General features: G+C 38.5%; 1 protein-coding gene and 1 non-coding gene across 3 annotated transcripts in view; one reads left to right on the top strand and one right to left on the bottom strand.

The window, feature by feature from the left end:
* GMPS (guanine monophosphate synthase) overlaps positions 1 to 16,620 on the top strand; it is a 50,943-nt gene that overhangs the window by 19,346 nt on the left and 14,977 nt on the right. For both annotated transcript variants that reach the window (XM_037134437.2, XM_053657873.1), the window contains 6 exons: positions 1,059 to 1,240; positions 6,066 to 6,180; positions 9,220 to 9,317; positions 11,511 to 11,614; positions 15,437 to 15,630; positions 15,866 to 16,031. In XM_037134437.2, the coding sequence (XP_036990332.1) occupies positions 1,059 to 1,240; positions 6,066 to 6,180; positions 9,220 to 9,317; positions 11,511 to 11,614; positions 15,437 to 15,630; positions 15,866 to 16,031 (859 nt within the window). The remainder of the gene's footprint in view (positions 1 to 1,058; positions 1,241 to 6,065; positions 6,181 to 9,219; positions 9,318 to 11,510; positions 11,615 to 15,436; positions 15,631 to 15,865; positions 16,032 to 16,620) is intronic.
* On the bottom strand, positions 6,967 to 7,093 carry LOC119041253 (small nucleolar RNA SNORA31). Its single transcript, XR_005081007.2, has one exon. It is a non-coding gene; the product is annotated as a small nucleolar RNA SNORA31 (small nucleolar RNA).

Genomic DNA, 16,620 nt, shown 5'->3' with positions numbered 1-16,620 from the left:
TAAAAATGGGACCATATTGTGTATGCTTCCTCCAAGTGGATTTCCAAGGTATGTACACATTTTAAAAGCTTTTTCATAAGTAAAACATCCAAAACAGCATAGAGACTAGACTAAAATGAAAGCAATATACCTATCAGCCATCTTCAATGATTTCAGTACGTAAGCAGTTATGTTTTATCCACAACCACCTACACATGCATTATTTTGAAGCCAGTTCAGGTGACTACTTCAGTGTGCTTAGTGAGTTTTATGTTTTGTCGGATCACTTTCTAGAAAAGTGTCATCAATGTACTACACAGAGATAAGATTTTAAAAACCTTCAAAACTTTAGTGTTATGGGTTAGATGCATATATATCATTTCCCCCAGGTAATTCAGAGAACCCCAATAAAGTGAATTTGGGCATGCTTACACTCTGAGAGCAGACTTTACAATTTCTCATCAGTGTGCCCATCATAGCAAGGCTCTGAGTACTAAGGAGGGTGAGCATACAATTTATTGCTCAATTGCAGTGCTTTGGGGATTAGAAAAGGCATTATTAATAATAATGCTAGTGTAACAGGCATAAATCAGGACTACATTTTGGTGCAGCTGGGTTGTATGCTTACCATATTATTAGATAAGGCATATAAGATGCATTATACATAAAATGACAGTCATGGAGGTAATAAATGGTAGCTTTTGCCTTGTTGAGGTAGCTCAGTTGGTTAGAGGATTGTCTTAATACACTAAGGTTGTGGATTTGGTTCTGGGTCAGGGCACATATAAGAATCAACCAGTGAGTGCATAAATAAGTGGAAAAACATTGATGTTTCTCTCTCTCTCAAATCAATAAGTAAAAATTATAAAAAAATAAGTTGTAGCTTTTATATAAAGTGTATATGCTGGTATGTGTATGTATAAAAACCTTCACTTTAAACAAAGTGTTCTGAATTGATAATTTAGAAAGTCCTAAGTTAACAGTTTTTGGTTCTGTGTGTTTTTGGAGCTGACAGTGACCACCGTTTTATAAGGTAGCTCTAACTTTCAAAATTAAGGCATGTATATTAATATTTGCAGGTAGAAAATGCTGGAGGAGACATTAAGGATGGCTGCCACCACTACGAAGGAGCTGTGGTCATTCTGGACGCCGGTGCTCAGTACGGAAAAGTCATAGACCGAAGAGTGAGGGAACTCTTCGTGCAGTCGGAAATCTTCCCCTTGGAAACACCAGCATTTGCCATAAAAGAGCAAGGATTCCGGTAGACTTTTCACTTACGTTTTTCTGAGAGGTTGAGCTTACATTGTAGGATATTTTATTATTCATTTGCTTGGGCACTGCATTTTTAAAAAATATTTTATTTATTTTTAGAGGGGAAGGGAAGGAGAGAGGGAGAGAAATATCAATGTATGATTGGCTCTTGTGCATCCCCCACTGGGAACTGGCCTGCAGCCAAGGCATGTGCCCTGACTAGGAATCGAACTGCGTTGTCTGGTTCACAGGCCCGCGCTCAATCCACTCAGCTACACCAGCCAGGGCTGCATTTTGTTTTTAATGAATACAAGATATGGAATGGTTTTACAAGAAATTTCCCACGCTTCTGATTTTTAATTTAATTTAATTATTTTTAGAGAGGAGAAAGGGGGGGGAGAGAAAATATCAGTGTGTGGTTGCCTCTCAAGTGGCCTGGTCCCTACTGGGGACCTGACCCACAACCTAGGCATGTACCCTGACTAGGAATTGAACCAGTGACCCTTTGGTTTACAGGCCAACACTCAATAGGCTGAGCCACACCAGCCAGGGCTGATTTTTTTTTTTAAGAAAAATTTAAGTTTTTCCATGAAAAAGATTACCATAAGTTTAATTGCACAATTTTAAGGACTTACCATTTGAATATCTTATGTCCTGGCATTTCTGGGTCAGACTCAGATATGGCTGTTGTGGTCATTCATTCATTCATTCATTCGATTGGTCCCAGAACGTTTGATCTAAGGAATATATACAGTGCTAGAATGTGCAGATTAGAAGAATTCTGTGCACAGAAGTTTGCTTCCTATCCTAAGAAACTAATTTTTAAAATACGAAGATTTCCTATGTCTAATATAAGGGCTAATATCAGCTTGTATTCTTATAACTAGTTCAAACAGCAGCCAACTTATATATAACCCTCATCCTTTAATAGCTATTTCTGGTTAATTCTGTGCTTTTTCTCATGAAATTGATGTTTTTTCTTACCCAGAAGTAAGAAATTGCCGTTTGTAACCTTAATTGGCTCTTACATGTTAATGCTGTTTCTTCCAAAATAGAAAGTTTTTAATTTTTCTTAAAAATATAACTTTTTCCTAAGGGGAAAAATTTTAACTTTTAAAGACTTCATAGACATATATACGCGGTCCTGTGATTCTTGTTTCTGAATTAGTCTGAAATGGAAATCAGAAAAGGCATGTTTAATTTAACTCTTTGAGTTTTTAGTCTTCAGATACAGGTGAAAACAGCTATCTTTTCTAAACTGTAGATCTTTAGAATAAAAAGGGACTCTTGAATTTACCTAACTCACCTGTCTTCATTTGCCAGTGAGAACCAGTTTTAAGCGAATCAGAAAACTGTGTGTGAAAAATCTGAATGGCTTTCTGTCAAGCCCAAGCCTCTTTCATTCCCCCACCCAAACAAACCAACAAAAATATCCCCAGCAAACTAACCCAGACTGATTGTTTTAGAATAGGGTAGACCTATAGTTGGCAATAGAAAAGTCTAATTGGTTTTCTTGGCACCCGATCATGAACAGTCCCTAGGTCCTGCTTGTGCCTAGAGCGTCTTGTCTGTATAGGAGTGTAGGAACTAAAGCATTGTGGCTTTATTACTATAATCTTTTCTGCTGAGGTAAGTGTTTGACTACCTTTTTTGTAGAATAAGTTAGTTTGGTTGTTTTGAAAAGATTTATTTTTAAACAGAGGGAGAGGGAGGGAGAAAAGGAGAGAAACATCAATGTGTGGTTGCCTCCCATGCACCCCCAACTGGGTACCTGGCCCGCAACCCAGGCATGTGCCCTTGACTGGGAATTGAACCAGTGACCCTTTGCTTTGCAGGCTGGTGCTCAATCCACTGAGCCACACCAGCTGGGGGAGAATAACAATTTTATGACGTGAGACATGTTAACCTACATGTTTGTAGAACCTTGATCTCCCTCATACGTAAAATTGGTATCTGAAATGCTTTTTGGTTTATTGGGCCTGATAACTGCAAGTTAGTTTCAAAGTAATAGGATAGAAATAGAAGACTTACAATGAGTGATTAGCTTTTCTCAAGATTTAATGAGATTAGAATTTTCATAATTGGTTTAACTACTGCTTGAGTTTTTATTTTTGACTAAGACTATTTCAAGTATTAAAACTCTTAAAAGCCTTGAGTTTATCAGATTAATGAAGGATGCTGGGCAGTCCCATGGTGGCTGTCCTTTATAAAACTAAATGTCCTAAAATTATAGAGGTTCTGACTATTAAATATGTTTTACAGAATTTTCGTTTCTACATTTTTAGGGAGCTAGGTTATAACCTCAAACCCCTTTAGAATTGTTATCTTAAAGATGTTAAATTTATCATATGAGTAGGTTTTCTTCAGTTTCTTTTTGAAGAATATAGGCTAATAGTGTATAACATACAAAGCTCAAAGAGTGGAGCTTTGAGCTCACTTAAATGGTTATATATACACACACATATATACTTAATGATTTTATTTATTTATTTTTAGAGAGGGGGGAATGGGAAATAGAGGGAGAGAAGCATCATTGTGTGGTTGCCTCGTGCACGCTCCCTACTGGGGGCCTGGCCTGCAACCCAGGCATGTGCCCTGACTGGGAATTGAACCTGTGACTCTGGTTTGCAGTTCCACGCTCAGTCCACTGAACTACACCACCCACAGCTATTGTTTTTTTCCAAAATTCCTGGGGTGGGGGAGGATGAATAAGGTAAATTGGGTAAAATTTATGGTGAAAGAGACTAGACTTTGGGTAGTGAGCACACAATGAAATATTCACATGATGTATTATAGAATTGTATAGTCGAAACCTAAATGTTACTAAGCATTGTCTTCCAATAAACTTAAAAAATAAAAAAAGTGCTCTAGCTTGCTGAATAATTTTTGTGAATTTGACTTTTGTTATATTTTCTATTTTTCTGGATCTACAATATCATAAGTCTAGCATTTTAGTTTGTATGGTTTTGCGTGGAAGGCGGCCACTAATTATAACATTGGTATTTATAATCCATGTTGGATTGTAAATACATTTTGGTTAGATCTTGGAATGTATGCATATTTTCCTTTAGAAATATAGATACATCAGGATTCCTTAAAACTCAAATTTAGGATTAGCTTGAGAATACCTTACATTGAGTAAAGGGCCTAAGTTCGTCTGTATTATGTAAGTGGGCATGCGTGGCAAACTGGAGAGTGCATGTGGTGTGTTAGTGTAAGTCCGTGATTCCAGCCATGGGAGAGTGAAGGCCTAATTTTGCCAGATTTCTTCCTCATTTTTTCCTAAACAAAACCTGGAAATCTGCATTTTTGTGGCTACAATAGTCATAAAATCCATGACAGTATTAGTGTTCTAAATTTTCTTGAATCAATGCTAAGGGTCAAATTTGATGTATTGGCAGCCTGGTGAGGAACAGATTTCAGTTTACAGCTTCCTTTATCCTAATAGTTTGATTCTTAAGTTAACCTGCAGAAAGAATGCTCTGTGAATTGTAGTGTTGCTAAATTATAATATTGACCTTGGCTCTCTGAACAGGGCATTTGGAGTAAAAATGATGTTAGCTTCCTTTCCTGGGTTTCAGGTAAAATTGTTGGGAATGTAGAACAGGTTTTAAACAGGCAGAGTTAGGTAACTCTTCACATTCTGCCATCCTTTGTTGCAGAATATTTGCCCTGAGTTATCTGGGGCCTTCATAATACTTTTAGTAACCTGCTTTACTGCTTGCTTCCCAGAACGACCTGTATTTTCTCCAGCTCCCAGAATTCTCATTTATTTTCTCCACTGATGGGGGAAACAAAACAAATTTATGCCACCTTTGTGGATAGAAACATTGGTATTTATATATTTGGAAGTTGTGTTTATTAACAAGTGAATGTTGAATTGATGCTTCAGTACATGCAATAAAGGAAATATAATTAAGCCATGTGGGAGGAATACTGTTGGGTTGGCCAAAAAGTCTGAATGGTTTTTTCTGTAAAATAAAAGACACTCTTCATTTTCACCAATAATTTTATTGATTTGGATATTTTGAGTATGTCGGCTATCTCCAGCTATTGGCTTCTAGTGGGTAGAGCCTGGGGGTGTTGCTAAATATCTAATGCATAAGACAGCCCCACAGCAACGAATTATTTGGCCAAAGTGTCACTAGTACCAAGAAACTTTGCAAGCCACTTTTGACACATTCTATCAGTCATGGCACCTTCTCCATATACTGCACAAATCTTTTTTTGCTTTGCAGTTGTGTTTTTACTTTTTTTTGAAGTAATAAAGCATACTATGTTGAAATGTTGTGTATTTTCTGCCATCTTCAATATTAAATGGCTGCCCCCAAATCCACCGATTTTGATGTTTTTAACAATTGTTTTTACATCTAAAAAAATATGTTGTTTATTTTTAGAGAGGAAGGGAAGGAGAAAGAGGAGAGAAACATCAATGTGTGAGAGAGACATCACTTGCCTCTCTCACACCCCCAACTCGGGACCAGGCCCACAACCCAGGCATGTGCCCTGACTGGGAATCAAACCAGTGACCTCTCAGTTCACAGGCTGGCACTCAATCCACTGAGTGGCAGCCAGGGCAGTTTTTCTTTTTTTAAATGCACACTGATTTGACAGTTGTCACAATACAATCTTAACACAATTGTTTTGACTAAGTGCTACTAGAGCCATCTTACAAAAAAAAAAAGAAACATTAAATGAACTTCTTGGCCAACCCAATAATCAGCTGTGATAGAGTCTTGATATCCTATAATACGCCCAAAACATAAAATCTCCGAATCTGTAGACTTTATATAAAAATCTGCTTCTTTGCTGACTCTTCCTCCTTCAACCTACAGTGCCATTATCATCTCTGGAGGACCTAATTCTGTGTATGCCGAAGATGCTCCCTGGTTTGATCCTGCAATATTCACTATTGGCAAGCCTGTTCTTGGGATTTGCTATGGCATGCAGGTACATCTGTGAATTGGTCTTAACTGTTGATTTAATTTTATTCTGTTTATATCCTACTCTGTTAGTATTTTCTGTCTTTAGACTATTTAGGATATGTAGTTGTATGAAGTAAATTTGTGTATATTACAACTGTTTATGAATTGCTTCACCAGTATGGCAAAACTGACCTGAGTAGGAAACTGTTTTCAGAAAAGTAACTAGATTACTGGATACAACAATAATACTGTCCATTAAAATAAAAACAACTCAGACCTTCATATGTCTAGAAAAGTAGCAAAAATAGTGCATAGAGCTCCTGAATACTTTTGCTTATTTTCCCAAAATGTTGACATGTTTAATTACTTAAGAATAAGTTGCAGACATGATGATAACTCGTATTTCCTAAGTGCTAGGACTTTCTCCTATATAATCCCAGTGCAACTATCAAAATCAGAAATTAATATTAGTTCAGTGTTAGCATCTAAACCACAGACTTCATTCACATTTCAGTTTTTCTCATTAATGCCCCTCAGAAGACCCTTACCCAGTCTTGAATTGTGTGTTTAAGTCGTCACGACTCTTTAGACTCCTTTAGTTTGGAACCACTCCTCAGTCTTCCTTCTCTTTCATAGACAGTCTTTTTTTTAAAGTTACTTTTTAGATCACCCTTCAAAAATAAGTATGAAAGCCTTTTGAACATGTAGGTGAAATAGCTTTAAACTTTATGGCAAGCCATTATCTTTGTAAAAAGCCTTTAATTTGAACTTTATGGACTTTCTTCTTCTTCTTTTTTTCCTTTTTCCCTGTAGATGTAGTCCCCTGTTCAATCTGGGCTGCCACAAAGACAGACAGAAAGCGCAGGCAGTTTTTTCTTTTGCATCCTAGTACAAACCAAAAGAATATTAGATTGTTCAAGGACTGTCAGTGGATGCAGTGAACTTTATGGACTTTTAAATTGTGTAGAGTTCCAACAGCTTTGCTTATCTTGATCATTCAGCTGTCTTCTAATTAAGAACTGCAAATTAGAGGTGCACAAGGTTCATTGAATATATAGAAGCAAATTTCATTCAGCAAATTTGAATGACTGCTCTGGGCCACCCACTTTGTGAGGCCAGGCATGGCCTGGGACTATGAAGAGACCTGAAGATGTGGTTGGCGAGGTCTGTTTGGTAATCACACTTGCTTGAATGTCCGGAGTAGAGAATGAATGGGCAGATAGGAGATGAGATTAATTAGACAGTGGCCATTTCATGGAGAGTCTTTGTTCAATATGAGGGACTTGGACTTGGTCCTAGAGTCAAGGAGTCAGCACGCTACAGCCTCCCACCAGACCTGGCCCACTGCCTGTTTTTTTATGACCCGCAAGCTAAGAATGGTTTTTGTGTTTTTAAGTAGTTGGAAAAAAATTTTTAGGGAATTCTATTTTGTGACATGTGAAATTAAATGAAAGTCAAATTTCAGTGTTTGTAAATAAAGTTTCATTTGAACACAGCGAAACTCATTACTTTTAAGTATTGTTTATGGATGCTTTTGTGCTACAACAGCAAGAGTTGAATAGTTGCTTCAGAGACAGTAGGGCCTGCAAAGCCTAAAATACCCTCTGGCCCTTCGTAGGAGAAATTGACCAATCCCTGTTGTAAATTGGAAAGCACCATTGAGGAAACCCGGACCAACACCATCTGTGTTTCAGCAGCCGAAGCTGCTGCAGCCGTGTGTCAGGGACACCGCAGTTTCAGTTCCAGGCCACCACACCAACATGGGTCATCACCCTTTTTTTCCCTCCTCGTGGAAGCTGTTGCCTTCAATTCATTTTAAAAAATAAAAGAAAAAAGACAATATCTTATGAAGAGCAGTAAAGTAAGCACAATAAAAATGAAGTATACCTATGCTGGGTTAAACAAGGTTTAGCAAGTTTCTTTCCTAAGAGGCTTGACCCAAACTTTTTTTTAAACCGAGGGTTTTTTAAATTAAATATTTTATTTACTTATAGACGGGAAAAGGGAGGGAAAAATAGAAATATCATTGTGTGGTTGCTTCTTGCACGCCACCTGCTGGGGACCTGTCCCGCAGCCCAGGCATGTGCCCTGACTTGGAATCGAACCGGCGACCCTTTGGTTCACAGGCTGGTGCTCAGTCTGCTGAGCCACACCAGTCAGGGCTGACCCAGACTTTTGTTGCAGGAAGGTTTATTGTGAATGTCTTCAAAGGAGAGTATATAGGGCAGCATTTGGTGATGGTTTTGAAGACTGTGCCACTGTGCATTATAGAATGAACGTTTATTCAGCCTTCTGCCTACTTTTCTGTTAGTCTGGATCAGTTGTCGTCATGCATTATTTTGATAGATATGACGCCTGTTGTGGAGTGGCATATGGCAGTTATTCTATCAGTGCAGATTTAATGTTTATAAAAATCTCGTTTGTATTTATTTGGTGTTGGAGGGTTTGGACATATGTACATGTAGATTTTAAAAAAAGAGTGACTGACACAGGCAGGGCAGAATGAAGAGACCATTTGAAATAAGAGTCTTTAGGTGAGTGGGATTTGCCCAGATGAGTTCAGTTGAAGGACTAGGGTTTTTTAACTCACCCTGTCCCCTTAGCACACAGCCTTCCACCGGCCTTCGGACTCTTCCTTTGGGGAACACGTGAGACAGCTTGGAGGAACTCATACCTGTCTCGTTTTGATACCATAGCTCTTCTTGTTTACTGTAGCCTTTTCTGAGCTCGTATTATCTTTTAAAATGCTTTTAATTTGAATTCAGAAGAACGTATTAAATTTATTTTTAATAGATGAATTAATTAAAGTATATTAAATGGAAAATCTGCCAGTGTTTAATGGAAATTAACCTCGGGTCAGATTTTTAATCTAGTTTGTTTTATAATGATGTCTCTTAATAACCGTATATATATAATAATGTCAGGTTACCTACATTTATCAAACTACCTTTATTTGGGGGCACAAGCATACTATATCCTAAAAACCAGGAATATAAATAAAATTAGCAAAAGCAAATGGGTATTTAAAAAAATTTATGCTAACATTATTTTCTCTTTTGAACAGATGATGAATAAAGTATTTGGAGGTACTGTGCACAAAAAAAATGTTCGAGAAGACGGGGTCTTCAGTATTAGTGTGGATAACACATGCTCCCTATTCAGGTATTACAGAAACTTAGATGACCAAGAATGGTAGTCGATTAATTTAAAGATGGGGTCGTTATGCTTCAGAATTAGAGATTCTGTAAGTCTTAGACAAAATTAAGGCCACAGCACTGGCCAAAGGTAGGATTGTCACAGTATTTGTCTTCCAGTTTAGTGTCAAGACAGCAAAGGAAATGCTGATGTTAAGTAGGAATAAGGAAAGCACTTACAACATAATTTAAAAGCACCTTTGCTGCCTTGAACACATATTTGGGATTACATATTGTGATGTCAACATCTGTAGTTTTCCTTTTCCTCTTTGGTGTGGAGTGATTCTAAATATGCGTACCAGATGTGGCAAATGGATACCATGTTACTCTGCCTTGCATCTGCCAAATGTATTTGTATACCTTCTTCCCACCACGTTCTTGGGGGTAGTAAGCCATCCATCTGTAGGCCTCATTACTTAATAGGTGCTGCGTCTCCTCTTAATTTTCTTAATTTGAGCATAACTGGATCTGGTATACTATCCTTTTTAATGCAGTGGGTATATGAATTTTATTGCTACATGATAATAGATTAGATGTAAAGCTTTAATCTATTTAAAATTTGCAAATGAGCCGTTCACTAATTTCCTAGAATTATTTATCTTCTGCTTTACTTTAAAAAAAAAAAAAACAGATCGACCCTGGCAAGGTGGCTCAGTTGCTTGCAGCAGCATCCTGGGCACCAGGAGGCAAAAGGTTGCGTGTTGGACCCCCAGTCAGGGCATGTACTTGGGTTGTGGGTTCAACCCCTGGTTAGGGCGTGTGCAGGAAGCATCCACTCACTGTCTCTCTCTCTCTTTTCCCCTCTCCCTTTCTTCCTTTGTCTCTAAAATCAAAGGACATGTCCCTGAATGAGGATTCAAAATTGGTTTGAGTTTTCTGAAAACCAGAAGACTTAAGTTTTAGTCATTTGTTTTCTCTTTGGGTTTTTTCCATGTTTTGGGTAAAGCCCATTTTGATGGACTATTGGTTACTTCTTTTTGACCTAGATTTAATATTCTTTTATTGGCTTTATTGATAATGGAGAGAATAATTTAAATTCTAGCAGTGTTACATTGTTACTTGTTTATTTTTATTTTCTTGATCTATACATATGGCAAACTGGTATTTCTAAAGCAAAAGAACAAACTTTCAGTTGTAAGATGAATAAGTTCTGGGGATCTAGTATACATCATGGTGACTACAGTTAACAACACTGTGTTGTGTCCTTGAAAGTTGTTAAGAGAGTAGATCTTAAGTGTTCTCACCACACACACAGATGGTAACTCTGTGAAGTGCTGGATGTGGGCACTAACCTTACTGTGGTTATCATTTCACCACGGCGATACATATAAGTTCTGTCCAGAATGTATCCAGCCAGTGATATGAAAAATAGAGACTTTGTTTTTTAAGAAGATACAAGAAACATTGTACATAGAACAATGATGCCTCAGTCCCCTTGCAAGTACGCATCTCGGGACTTCACACAGTTCTCCCAGTCACCATTAGCTGCCCTTTCTTATTTTCCTGAATCTCACTGACAGTCTGAAATCTCTTCCCTTTTAAAGGAGATTTTAGTTTAGGGAAAAGCCAGAAGTCATAGGGCACCAAATCTGGGCTGTAGGGGGACCAAGTCACCTGGGTGATTTGATGTTTCGCCAAAAAAACTCAGTAGGAGATGTCATGCATGAGTGGGCATGTTGTTGTGATGAAGCTGCCAATCACCAGTTGCCCACAGCTGCAGCCTTCTGAGTCATCTGAATCATTTCTGCAGAGGAATGTTCCAGCTTAATGGAAGATTTATGCTGACGTGTTGTCATTTACCCGCTCAGTCATTTTGAACGTGATGGCCACATAGTACATGTGCTCACTCGAGGGCATCTACTGCCCCCACTGACTAGTACGGTGAGGTTGTCATTCATTGTTTGCGCACGCACCTTCCAGTCCATTCTCTGGCTGCCAGGTTACACCGATGTCACACACACACAGCTGGATACTCTCTGGATAGACCTCGTATATAATTAAGGTGTACAACTGTAATTGTATATGTGTATATATAATTACCTTAAACTTACACAAGGTTACATGTCAGTTATATCTCCAGCTGGGGAAAAACAAACCAAAAGAACCCATTAATCATGGGGTTGAAGATATTTATGTTGTGTGTTACCTTTTGTGTGTTCAGAGGCCTTCAGAAGGAAGAAATTGTTCTGCTCACCCATGGAGACAGTGTAGACAAAGTCGCCGATGGATTCAAGGTTGTGGCACGTTCTGGGAACATTGTGGCAGGTGAAAACCCTACAACTTTTGCAGATTTTATTTTTAAAAAGTTATCTGGAGAGTCTAAGCATGTTTCCATATGAGGTACTCTTTGGTTTTTCTCATTTTTTTAAAGATATTATAAGTGTTATAGGATTAATCACCAATTTGTGAAGGGAATTTAGTACTAGGATTATTTAGAAGTTACTTACTGGTTTGCTCTGGAATACTTTTTAACTGTCTATCCTAACATAAGTTTCTCAGACATAAAGCACAGCAGCTATACTTTTACAGCTCAGGAAAAATTTGAAGACCGTCCATCTTTCTAGCGTGATATGTTCATGATTGCCTCTTTAAACGCCTTTCTTAGGCACACATAGGCGTGTGCCTTGGACAGCTGCAGGACACTGGACCAAGCACACAGGGGTGTTTCTCTGAACCAGGGTTGGCAACTCTAACCTTTGAGTCAGATCCAGCAAGTAGCCGGTTTTTGTATGTCCAAAGTTAAGAATATAATTGTTACATTATTAAAGGGTTATAGTAAGAGAGAGACTATACATACGCATCCCATAAAGCCTCACATTTTTACTGTGTAGCTCTCTGTAGAAAGTTTGTCAGCCCATGCACTGCTTTTTTGAAGAAGAGGAATGGATTTTCTGGTTGTTTGTAATTACTTGCCTACTTGATAATGTAATGTAAATAAATCACCAGTAGTCCTAGAAGTCAGTAAAAGAAAAAGTGGCTTTATTAATTAAGTTTTTTGTTTAAAATGCCTTATCTAATAATAAATAATACATTGAAGAAAGATTCGTCATGGATAAAACGAATTGAGTAATCTTCCCGCAGTTACTTAAGAGACTAATATATTCCCATAAGAATGATCAAGAATGGTTTTCATATTGAAATGTTTTCACTTCATCTGGAAGATCAACAGTGGTGGATGGCTTATGCATTTTTATTCATTTAACAAATAATTGAGTACCTACTATGTACCATGCACAGTTCTAGGTGCCAAGATAAAGTAATGAACAAAATGGACAAAAATCTTGGTTTAACATTCTAGTTAAGGGGAGGGACAGACAATACAGAGTATCAGTTGGCAGCGTTTATTAAATAAGTACGTTGAAAAACTAGGGGAAGAGAGGAGTGCGGCAGAGTGTGTGTGGTGTAGGGTTGTTAACGGTTTGTGTACTCAGGGAAAGTATTTCTGCAGGATGATATTGGACATGAAGGAAGTACGTGCAGACCCTTCCAGATATTGGGAGGAAAAGGAAAGAGCAGTATGGAGCTTCTTGGATGAGACCATGTTTGAGAACAGCAGGGAGACTAGGTGGCCAGAGTGGAGGCCAGAGGGGTTGCTGGGCACCAGCACACTGGACCTTTGAGGCCACTATGAAACCATTTACTTTATTCATCGTGCGCTGGGTATCGTGAGGAGAAAAGGGAAGATCAGATGCAGAGGCAGGGAGCACAGCTAGGAACCCGTGGTGGTGATCAGGAGAGGAGAGAGAGCCGTCTAAGGAGCAGTGTGACAGGCGGCAGTGGTGGGCAGGGGTGAGGGGATGCTCAGAGGTCTTATGTGCATTTTGTTAGATTTGTACCTATTTCATTTTGGGAGTGTGCTTATATTGTATTGTGCTTTAAATTTCAAATTTCTGCTCTATGGGAAAGCAATGAACTTTTGGTATTAACCTGTATTCTGCAGTCCAGCTCCGATCACTTACTATTCAGGAGTTTGTTGTTGCTGCTGCTGCTGCTTTGAGGTTTTTTGCATAGACCTGGAGTTGAGAGCATGGTCTGTTTGGTAATCACACTTGCTTGAATGTCCGGAGTAGAGAATGAATGGGCAGATAAGAGATGAGATTAATTAGACAGTGGCCATTTCATGAAGAGTCTTTGTTCAATATGAGGAGCTTGGACTTGGTCCTAGAGTCAAGGAGTCAGCAAACTACAGCCTCCCACCAGACCTGGCCCACTGCCTGTTTTCTCATGACCTACAAGCTACTATGGTTTTTATGTGTTTAAGTGGTTGGAAAACAATTTTTAAAGAGAATTCTATTTTATGACATGTGAAAATTAAATGAAATTCAAATTTCTGTGTTTATAAAGTTTTATTGGAACACAGCAATATCCATTACTTTAAGTATTGCTTGTAGATCACAGGTGGCAAACACAAGGCCCGCGGACCGAATCAGCCCTCCACCTTGTTTTATCCAGCCTGGCACCGTGTTTCTACTCAGCAGCAGTGCTGAGCTCTCGCTTAACTGTTAAGGAGGAGTTACATTTACACAGCCCTAAAGTTACATTCGGTCCTTTGAAGGCAACCGCGAGGCTGATCTGGCCTCCAGTGAAAATGAGTCTGACGCCCCTGCTGTACATGATTGTATTTGCTTTAGTGACAGTAGGGCCTGCAAAGGCTGAAATACTTTCTGGCCCTTTATGGGAAAAATTTACCAAACTCTGCTGGACATACCATTCATGAAAGTGTGGGTGCCCCCAGTGACTGGGTGCTTCTGGAGTTTTTTTCTCTCAGAATTCTTTCAGCTGAGCTGAAAGAATGCATCAGTTGTAGTTGAGGTTTTCCCAGCTCGGCAGTGGTTCCTGTGGAGTTGAAGCTCATGGGTTTCTGCTCTTTTAAGTTGTGATTCTCTGTACTTGCCCATTAGTTTCTCCAAGGGCAATAGTCAGCTTTTTACTTCTAGTTAGGACAATGTGGCATTATCCAGCTTTTTACATGCTGGTGTAGAAAAGGGAAGTTAGACTGAATTCTGGTATGTTTTGAAGGGAGGTGTAGAGGACTTGCTGTTGGATTGCATGTGGAGTGGGGAAATGAGAGTAGAGTCAAGTTTTAACTCCCAAGTTTTTCAGCCTGAGATCCAGAGGATGAAGCTTCCATTTATCTAATGGGAAAGAATGCAGAAGTTTGGGTTTGCATATTTAATTCAAGATGCCTTATTAAATGTTGAAATGAGAGTACGAGTAGGCAGTTGTGTACATGAGTCTAGACTGGAGAGAACTGGGCTAGAGGTAGAGATTTGGGAGTGTTCCACCATGTGTGTGGAATTTGAGGTCATGAGAGTTTGAGGTCACTCAGAATGTACAGAGAAGAGATTTAAGGGCAGAGCAGTGGGCAGCTTGCCTAAGATGAAGAGGAACCAACAAAGGATTCAGAAGGAGCAGACGGTGAATTAAGAATTGAACTGGGAGAGTGGCGCCCTGGAAGCCAAGTAAATAGAGTGTGAGGTGCCCTAACATAGTGGAATGAGTATGAGTGTGGGAGCCTTCAGGCCTGTTTTAACTACTTAACTCTGAGTTCAGGCAAGTATCTTGATATCTCTTAATGGGGGTAATATATGCACATGGAAAATATCTAACCTAACATCTGATACGCAGTAGTTAATCAGTAATTGTTAGAAACACATCAGTCAAGTCAGTGAAATTATATTTATACTTGGAATACTCTATGGTCTCACTTCTGCTCTTCTCATAGAGAAAATTGGTACATGCATATTGCATGTGAAAGCCATGTGGGTCCAAGAACCAAAATTGAGTTATTGCATTAAATAATCAGGAGAATTAAAGTAATCTCGGTGAAGTGAGGTACTGTGAAATAATCTCTGTAGGGCTTATTTACTGTCATATGGTTCAGTAATTGTTACATAAGATTTTTATAAAGAAAGATCATGATAATACAGTTTTTGTTTTTATTATCTTTTCCTGTTTCTAAAAATCCAACTAATTTATATCAATCTGCACATTTCTAGAGGAAGAAATTGTGAGGAATTACTGTGGATACTAGATAAGCCTTTTGAATATGAAAAATTTTAATATGTGATTATTTTCTCTGTAAAGGTATAGCAAATGAATCTAAAAAATTATATGCAGTACAGTTCCACCCTGAAGTTGGCCTTACAGAAAATGGGAAAGTAATACTGAAGAACTTCCTGTATGAAATAGCTGGGTGCAGTGGGACCTTCACTGTGCAGAACAGAGAACTCGAGTGCATTCAAGAGATCAAGGAGAGAGTAGGCACGTCCAAAGTTTTGGTAAGCAAAAAGTCTACAAATGTATGTCTAATGCTGGAACTCAGAGCTGGCTTCTTCAACATCGAGTGTGGACTGGGTGGTCATGCGCTTCGTGAGTTGCGCTGTTTCCGAGTGCCTTTTCAGTTACCATGTATCCCCAGGATGCAGTGTTTTTAGGTAATGATCTGAGCTGATAGTTTTCATTTTTGTTTTTTGCTTATTGTACTCAATTTGATTTTTTCATTTTACCCTATAGGTTTTGCTCAGTGGCGGAGTAGACTCGACAGTTTGTACGGCTTTGCTGAATCGTGCTTTGAACCAAGATCAGGTCATTGCTGTGCACATTGACAATGGCTTTATGAGAAAACGAGAAAGCCAGTCTGTAGAAGAGGCCCTCAAAAAACTGGGAATTCAGGTCAAAGGTATTGATGAACCCCAGAAAAGTTAATTTGCATGTCAGGAGTGCTTGAGTCAAATCTAGCCTTATAAACCACACATCAAGGAAGCACATTGCCTTAGTCAAGTACCACTGAAATAACCTCATGGTTGAAAATATTTTTTTTTATGTTATAATTACTTCTGGTTCAGAAAGGGTCCCTGTATAAATTTTAAAACTGTTAATTACTCCTAATGTTATATATAGATCAGCAAGTTACCAATTTCTAGCTATCATTGTTCTCTTCTATTCATTCTCTTTGTTTTTGTAAGTTATCTTTTCCCAGTGATATTAATGCATGAGAATACCCAAGCCTGCCTACAGCAGGTGTGGTTATACAGATTATTTTACAAACAGGAAGGCTGATATGGAGGAGGACTGAAAAGGCTATAGCCATTTTTTTTAAGGCCACTAGTAAGCTTCTCAGGCCATAACTGCATTTACATTCGTGGAAATCTTTATTTATTTATTTATTTATTTATTTAATTTTTATTTTATTTTTTTTAAAGAATTTTATTTATTTACCTTTAGAGGGGAGGGGAAGGGGGGGGGTGCAGGGGAAATCTTTTTAAAAA

This window comes from Artibeus jamaicensis, unplaced genomic scaffold (assembly GCF_021234435.1).
Source record: "Artibeus jamaicensis isolate MK-2021 breed Jamaican fruit bat unplaced genomic scaffold, CSHL_Jam_final scaffold_474, whole genome shotgun sequence".
Taxonomy (NCBI): domain Eukaryota; kingdom Metazoa; phylum Chordata; class Mammalia; order Chiroptera; family Phyllostomidae; genus Artibeus; species Artibeus jamaicensis.
The sequence above is the reverse complement of the archived record's forward strand: the minus strand, read 5'-3'. Positions and strand labels throughout refer to the sequence as shown.